The sequence below is a fragment of the Herpailurus yagouaroundi genome, unplaced genomic scaffold (genome assembly GCF_014898765.1).
Source record: "Herpailurus yagouaroundi ecotype Mexico unplaced genomic scaffold, PumYag 552, whole genome shotgun sequence".
NCBI lineage: Eukaryota > Metazoa > Chordata > Mammalia > Carnivora > Felidae > Herpailurus > Herpailurus yagouaroundi.
Window position 1 is genome coordinate 36,969 of NW_024412769.1, and position 8,345 is coordinate 45,313.

Sequence of the window (8,345 nt, forward strand, 5' to 3'; positions counted from 1 at the left end):
GCGAGGACGACGGAGGGACTGGGGGGAAGACCAGGGATCAGACACGGCGTTGTGTGCGAGGACCATGGAGGGACTGGGGGGAAGACCAGGGATCAGACACGGCGCTGAGCCCGAGGACGACGGTGGGATTGGAGGGAAGACCCAGGATTGGACACAACGGGCAGTCGCCAGGGTTGGGGGGCATGGAGGGAATGCGCCCCCAGAAGTGACATGGTCAGCGTCCGGCTCCCGCTGTGTCGGCTGCCGCAGGAGAAGAGGGGCATACACACTCCGGTGTCAGAAGTGGAGCACCGGACAGAGCTGACACGTGGAAGTACCCATGTGGTGTCAGAACCCGAGGCTGTGGTTCTGAGGTGCACGTCAGAAAAAGCCGGACTGCCTTGAAGACGGTGCGCATGAATTTGGATGTTACAGGCAATTCTGATGAGGGCTTGGAGAGGAAGGGAGGGCGGAGGGCCTCACGTCTCGGCTGTGGGCCCTGTGGACACGTGGCTCGGGACGTTTCTGAGCAAAGTGCCAGAGGAGGGGCTGGGCCTCTGCTGTCTGCTCCTGGTGGATGTGGGAGAAGGGAGAGGGAGAGGAAGGCAGGGAGCTGGCAGAGAGGAGCCAGAACTAGAAGCTTTGGGAGGGTCTCTTCCTGTCTGGACACAGGGCCCAGGGTCTCGCCGGGCCTCCTTTTGCTAAGGCATCACCTGTGTGGTCCAAGCAAGCATGTCAGTAGCAGCCACGTGGCTACCCAGGAAAGGTCTGGCCTCCACCTGGGCCCTCGCTGCCACCGCCCCATGGCCTGTGGCCGCCCTGGCTGTCTGTGCGGTGTCCAGGCGAGCCTCTGCCACGGGTCCCACCCCCGCCTCTGCCACGGCCTGGCCCTCGTCTGCGGTGGCCTGGGGGGACGGAGACCGTTCTTGTGCCTCCCCTCAGCCAGATGCTCTCCTACCCGTCTCACCAGAAACTTCTCCTCCCATCCACACGCCCCGGATGCCTCAGCAGGTGGGACAAACCCTCGGGACAGGGACTTGTAGGTGGAGAGCCCTGCTGGAGAGCCCTGAGGCCCAAGCTTGGTTGCTGGCTCCCGACGTGATGGGGACCCTCTCGAGCTCGGCTGCCGTCCTTCAGCCGACTGGATGAGCCTGAGACTCTGGGTCTCCCTCACGGAGGTCTTTCCTCCATGTCCCCTGGCAGGCAGTGTGCAGACAGACCCCCCCTTTCCCACACACGCTTCACAACGAGGGATGGCCACCCCTGGATGCGCACACAGCACACATGGGCGCAGTTCGGGATAAAGAGCCTTCACGAGGAAGCAGTTTCACAGGACAAAATATACACATTTATTTCAAGGTGACATGTGTGCACACTGCAGAGCGGTGCTGCGTCCACGGCACTTGGCCTGGTCTTGAGAAGCCTGCGTCTTTGGGCGGCAAGCGGGAGGGGTGACGTGGGAAGGATTTAAGTGCAAGTCGACAGGGTCTGCAGGCTGGGAACCCCAGGCCCCAAGGCGGTGCCCCCCTGGGTCCCATCTTCTGGGTCTCTGAAGTTCTTAGCGGGGAGGGTCATTTCACCTGCAGACGACAGACACATGAGCTGTTTCCCTGCTGCCCGAGGACAGTGGGTCAGGCTCAGCCTGAGGCCATCTGTGCCCTCCCCCTCCAGGCCGCCACTACCTTGAACAGGGTGACTGTGGTGCTGTAGAAGACGCTGAGGAGGAAGAGAACGATGAAGGTGGAGGCCATGGTGTTCAGATTCTCGAAGCCCTCCTCCTCGGCGCTCACCTCCCCCTCTGCAGGGGACACAGCACAGAGGGGTCAGGCCCGGCACCAGCACAGTCCAGCCCCAGAACCACCCTCGGCCCTCGGCTGTGCTGCACCCGGGAGGGACAGGTGGGGCAGGAGAGGGTGTCCATGGCCTCCTGGCCTTGCAGTCTCCCTTGCACCCACCTTGTGGGGCTGAGGGCTCCTGGGCTCAGTCGGGAAGGGTCTAAGCCAAGCGTTAGCTGGGCCTTGACAGCCCAAAGCAGGGGGCCACGTGGAGGCAGAATGTGGCCAAAGCAGAGCAGGGTAGCCCTGAGCACCTTGTCTAGGAGCCCTGGGATGGCAGAGAGTGCGACAGAGAAACATAGACGTGGGGGTGCGGCCTGGGCTGGGGCCGGAGGCAGTGACCCCAGAAGAGTGGCTCACAGTGTCCTGAACTCTCCTGTGGGGTGTGGTGACACAGCCGGAGCCACCTGTGGCTGAGAGGCACAGAGCAGGGCCCCCTGCCACCTGTGGTTTGGGACAGGTGTGGCCCTGGCCACCGAGGCCAGCGAGGGCTGGCAGTGAGGAGCTGGCAGATGTCTGGGCCCAAAGAGACCTCTTCACTTCCTAGTGAGATTCCCACTCGCTGTCTCTCCTTCTGGGAGTGACTAGCATTTGTGGGGCCCTGGCTGGCTTGTCTGCCCTCCCAGAACTCTGGGGCCAAAGGGTCAGACAGAGCCCTGAGGCTCCAGGGAGGCTAACACTGGGGTGGTCAGGCTGAGGACACTCAGTGGGGTCTGCAGCCCCTGCACAGGTGAACTCAGGCGCCCAAGGGCTTGGTGCCAGAGAGGGCCTGGGACGGGGCCCGAAGGGGGCTGTGTTGCCTTTGCCCATTCAGGAGAGGAGATCCTACTCAGGCCCCTCCCCTTTTCTGCCCACTGGGCTCTGTTCTCCCTCACTCCTGCTCCTGGGGCCTCACTTCCCACCCTTTCCAGGGCTGGGTGTTTGCAGGGGCTCCCCACTCAGATCACGCTTTCTACAGCCTCCCTCTAGGGAGGGGCCTCCCCACCTCTGGGGCCGGTGTCCAGGCACTGCCTGCCTTGTCCATTCACCCGTGGGTGCCTGGGCATGGCAGGGGCTTCCTTTGGCCCCGGGCCTGCCAACGGTGGCTATGGTCAGTGCCCAGGCTGGGCCAGCCCATGGACACACCTCCGAGCTGAGACAGAAGGACGAGCAGAGCGTGGGCATGAAGGCCTGCGGAAAGTGACGTGGCTGGAGAGGGCGGAAGTGCCTGCCTGAGGCACCGAGTGACCTCGTGTGCGCACGTCAGTGTATCTGTGACTGTGTGTATGTGTGTGTACCTATGTGTGCATGTGTCTGCGTGTGTCCACATGTATGGGTGTGTGCTTGTATGTATGTGGGTGCATGTCCATATCCCTGTGCGTCTCTGTGTGTGTATGCAAGTTCCTCCACGTCTATGTCCATGGGTGTGTATGCATGTGTATTTGCACCCACGTACAGTGCATGAGTGCCTGTGTCCATGTACATGTGTGTTTCCTGTGTGTGTGTTTGCATGCCTGCATGGGTGTGCATGTGTGTGTCGTGTGTCCATGTTTCTGTGCCTGTGCATGTGTAAGTACCCATGTGCATGCATGTGTGTGCCTGTGTGCATGTGTGTGTGTGCCCATGTGTCTCTGTGTGTGCATGTGTGCATGTGTGTGTGTCCATGTGTCTGTGTCTGTGTGTGCATGTGTGTGCATGTGTGTGTGTCCATGTGTCCATGCCTGTGTGTGTGTAAGTACCCATGTGCATGCACGTGTGTGCCTGTGTGCATGCGTGTGTGTCCATGTGTCTGTGTGTCCATGTGTCCGTGCCTGTGCACGTGTAAGTACCCGTGTGCATGCACGTATAAGATTGCATGTGTGTGCATGTGTGTGTGTCCATGTGTCTGTGTGTGTGCATGTGTGCAGGTGTGTGTATGTGTGTGAGTCCATGTGTCTGTGCCCGTGCGTGTGTAAGTACCCATGTGCACGCACATGTGTGCCTGTGTGCATGCGGGTGTGTCCATGTGTCTGTGTCTGTGTGTGTACAGGTACCCACGTGCATGCACATATAAGCCTGCACATGTGTGCATGTGTCCGTGTGTGTGTACGTGTGTGCCACACACCTGGGTGGCCATGAGAGTAGCGAGAGGAGCACAGAGACTTTCAGAGGCTGGGTGGGGGCAGGGGCGGTGGTGGAGGTTGGTCTGGGGGTGAGGACAGCACAGCTGTGGCCCCGGTAGGCGAGAGCATCGCTCACTCAGGACGAGCATCTTTTGAATGGATGTTTTTATTTCTAATTTTGATAAAACGCCACATCTCACCCCATTGACACGGTTAGTTTGCACACATGCACACACAGCGACGGGTTCCCCAGGGACTCTGGGATCCACCCGGAGTGGGGCGGCCCACAGGTCAGTAGCAGGTGGTGGCCGTGTCAGACAAGACCAGGGACACGTTGTACAGGGTGGGTTTACCGGTGGACTTGTCCACGCTCCTCTCCGTCACCATGTGGGGCAGGGCCTCGTGGCCCACAACACAGGTGTAGGTCTCCCCCGAGCTCCACTCCTCCTCACTCACAGTCAGGGTGCTGTGGACAAAGTAGAGGTGGGGGTCCTGGGGCTCGGGCGTCGGGTCGCTGGTCACGTAACTCTCAGAGGACATGGGTTGGCCTTTCTGCAGCCATTGCACGAACACATCTGCGGGTGAGAAGCCCTTCACCAGGCAAGTGACTGTGGCTGACTCCCGCAGGCTCAGCTGCTCCCGGCTGGGTGGCAGGACGTAGACGGAGGGTGGTTGCTTGTTGACGTCTGTGGGAGGAAAGGCGGCTGTTAGCTCAGGTGGGGGGCTGGGGGGAGAGGCTGTGGGAGAGTCCCGGGGCAGAAGAGAAGCGGACTCCTACCCTTGGGTTTAGAGATGGTCTTCTTCAGTGGCGAGGGCAGATCTGTGTGGGTCACCGTGCAGGTGAAGTCCTCCCCTGACTCCCAGTCCTCTGCACAGACGGTGGCCTCCCCCGTGGCACTGAAGGTGTTGTTGAGGTTGCTCTGGAAGATGGTGGTGGTTGGCAGAAAGTTGCCATTCTGGTGGGTCCAGGAGATGTTCAGGCTGTCGCGGGTGGTCAGGTCTACGACCCTGCAGGACAGCTTGGCCGACTTAGTTTGGAAGATGCTGGCGAAGGTGGGGGGAATGGCGAAGATTCTGATGCTGGCCTGCGTGTCTGGATCGGGAGAGAGCTTGTGTCAGTGACTGGCTGGATGGGCAACCGGGCAAAGGGGGGAGGTTTTCCCAAGAGAACAGAAGCTGGCCACGCCGAGCCTTCCTGAGCCCCAAAGACCCCTTGGAGGGGATGCTGGGCCCCCCCACCTGACAAGTGGCCCCCTCCCTGCCCTTGGCCGCTCCAGGAAGCCAAGGCTCAGGAAGCGGCTGCCCTGAGTGGACACCTATGAATGTGAGGAGGGGTCCCTGCCCCTAAGGGGCTGCACCAGGGGCCAGGACCACTCACTGAGGATGCATGCGGAGGACACGTTCTTCTTGAAGGTCAGCCCACTGTGCTCCACATTGCAAGTGAACACGCTCTGGCTGAGCCAGGCATTCTCGGTGATGGTCAGCGTGCTGAGCACCCTGAAGGTCACGGGCCCGGGCCCTTGGTTCTCAGCCTCCACGTTGCCTGTGTTGAAGCCCGACTTGATGGGCTTTCCGTCACGAAGCCAGGACACAGAGATCTTCTTGGGGCTGAAGCCTGTTGCCTGACAGAGGAGCTGGGACGTGCGCTGGTTGTTGTCAGAGAAGGCGTCACGGGGTGGGATGAAGACAGTGACGTTGGGGGACAGCTCTACAGGCACTGCGGTGAAGGGGACAAGACGTCAGCCCACCTGACCCCCCTCCCTGCCCCCATCCCCGGCCAAGGGTAGGAGAGCCCGACTCTCACCTGGGATGGGCACGTTCACCTCCCTGTTGCCCTGGGGGTGTTTCACATTGCATGTGAGGAAGTCATCTGAACCCTGGAGGACGTCCACGGAGGGCAGGAGCACCTGAGAGGTAGCCACGTACTTGCCCTCTCTCAGGACTGGAGGGAAGGTCTGGATGTCCCGGTTGTTGACCACACTGTTGTTCTTGTAGTTCCAGGAGAAGGTGACGGAGCTGGGCAGGAAGTCCCGGGCCAGGCAGCCCATGGCCACCAGGGGCTCATCGGACAGGGAGCTCTCACAGGTGATGAGGGGGAAGAGATTTGGATGGGATGAGGTCTCTGAGGACCAGAGAGGGACAAGAGACAGGGGTGAGAAGGCGTCTCCTTCCCACGCTCTGCCAGGCGGGCCAACGCCAACCACATGGCTCCCTCATTTCGCTACCACGAGGGCTGCCCTCGCGGCCTCCCCAGCCTGGACCGACGGCGCAGTGGGCAGCTGTGTCGAGGCCCAGGTCCTGCTGGGAAGGGGAGGCAAGGCGGCCCCCGCCCTGCTGCAGAAGTCCAGCTCTGGGCTTGTGGGAAGTTGGGGGTGCTTCACGCTGGGAGGGGTGGATGTGACCTCCTCCCAGCACCTGCCACCCTTGCACTCAAGTGCACTCTGGTGCCTGGCTCTCAGCTCAGGACAGCTCGGTCCTGACTGGCGGTGCCTTCCCTCTGAGACCCCAGAGCCACGTAGGCACACTCAGCCACGAGCCCCGTGAACCGTCCATGTGGCAGGCTGACAGCATGGAGAGAGGACCCCCCAAGCACCCAGACAGACCACCAGCCCAGGCCTGTGTGTCTAGGGTCAGCAGAGACTGTGAACACGAGGAGTGGGAATTATGCAGATTCCTCTTGGCCTGTCCTTTGCACAACCAGGTCATTGAGGTCAGCCCAGTGTTAGTCAGGACAGTCCAGCAAGGCCAGGTCTCCCCAATTAGAACTAAGTGGCCCAACATGGGTTATTCTAGCACAAGCCTGGACATCAGACTCCTCTAAGCCAAGCCACTCAGAGAGTCCATTTCTGCTGGGCCAGCTCAGTGACCCTGATTGATTGGTTTGGTGTACTAACCCTAGCACACATCAGCCCAACCCAGCTCAGCCCAGCTCAGCTCAGCCCAGCTCAGCCCAGCTCAGCCCGGCCCAGCCTGGCCTACTCCAGCTTAGCTCAACCCAGCTCAACCCAACTCATCTCAGCTCAGCCCAGCCCAGCTCAGCCCAGCTCAGCCCAGTTCAGCCTGGCTCAGCTCAGTCCAGTTCAGCCCAGTGCAACCTAGCTAAACTCAGCCTGGCCCAGCCCTGCCCGGTTTAGCTCAACCTATCCTAGCCCATCCCAGCCTAACCCTGCTCATCCCAGTCCAGCCCAGTTCAGCTCAGCCCAGCTCAGCTCAGTTCAGCTCAGCCCAGCGCAGCCCAGTTCAGCCCAGACCAGAACAGTCCAGCTCAGCCCAACCCAGCTCAGCCCAGAGCAAGCCAGCTAAGCTCAGCCTAGCCCAGCCCAGCCCAGCCCGGTTTAGCTTAGCCCAGTTCAGCCCAGTTCAGTCCAGCTCAGTCCAGAACATCCCAGCCCAGCTCAGCTCAGCTCAGCCCAGCTAAACTCAGCCCAGCTCAGCCCAGCTCAGTTTAGCCCAGGTCAGCCCCAGGTCAGCCCCAGCTCAGCTCAGCCCAGCTCAGCCCAGCTCAGCCCAGCTAAACTCAGCCCAGCTCAGCCCAGCTCAGCCCAGCTCAGTTTAGCCCAGCTCAGCCCCAGCTCAGCCCCAGCTCAGCCCAGCTCAGCCCCAGCTCAGCCCCAGCTCAGCTCAGCCCAGCTCAGCCCAGTTTAGCTCAACCTAATCCAGCCCAGCTCAGCTCAGCTCAGCCCACCTCAGCTCAGTTTAGCCCAGGTCAGCTCAGTTCAGCCCAGTTCAGCCCAGTTCAGCTCAGCCCAGCTCAGCTCGGCTCAGCTCAGCCCAGTGCAATCCAGCTCAGCTCAGTTTAGCTCAGCCCAACCCAGGTCAGCCCAGCCCAATTCAGCCCAGCTCAGCCCAGTGCTAAGCTCAGCCCAGCCCAGCCCAGACTGGTTTAGCTCAACCTAGCCCAGGTCAGCTCAGCCCAGCTCAGCTCAGCTCAGCTCAGCTCAGCTCAGCCCAGTTCAACTCAGCTCAGCCCAGCCCAGCCCAGCTCAGCCCAGTTCAGCCTGGCTCAGCTCAGCCCAGTGCAACCCAGCTCAGCTCAGCTCAGCTCAGCCCAGGGCAAGCCAGTTAAGCTCAGCCTAGCCCAGCCCGGTTTAGCTCAGCCCAGTTCAGCCCAGCTTAACCCAGCTCAGCCCAGCTAAACTCAGCCCAGCTCAGCCCAGATTAGTTTAGCCCAGTTTAGCCCAGCTCAGCCCAGTTCAGCTCAGCCGAGCTAAGCTCAGCCCAGCCCAGCCTGGTTTAGCTCAACCTAGCCCAGCTCATCTCAGCCTAGTTCAGCCCAGCTCAGCTCAGCTCAGCCCAGCCCAGTTCAGCACAGCTCAGCCCAGTGCTAAGCTCAGCTCAGCCCAGCCCAGCTCGGTTTAGTTCAACCTAGCCCAGCCTGGCTCAGCTCAGCCCAGCCCAGCCCAGCCCAGCCCGGTTTAGCTCAACCTAGCCCAGCTCAGCCCAGCTCAGC

General features: G+C 61.1%; 1 gene segment (V, D, J or C); it reads right to left on the minus strand.

The window, feature by feature from the left end:
• Positions 1 to 1,327: 1,327 nt before the first annotated feature.
• LOC121023334 (Ig mu chain C region membrane-bound form-like) overlaps positions 1,328 to 8,345 on the minus strand; it is a 31,484-nt gene continuing 24,466 nt past the window's right edge. The window contains 6 exon segments of the C gene segment in view: positions 1,328 to 1,559; positions 1,662 to 1,777; positions 4,249 to 4,581; positions 4,674 to 4,988; positions 5,274 to 5,612; positions 5,700 to 6,017. Of these exon segments, the coding sequence occupies positions 1,551 to 1,559; positions 1,662 to 1,777; positions 4,249 to 4,581; positions 4,674 to 4,988; positions 5,274 to 5,612; positions 5,700 to 6,017 (1,430 nt within the window).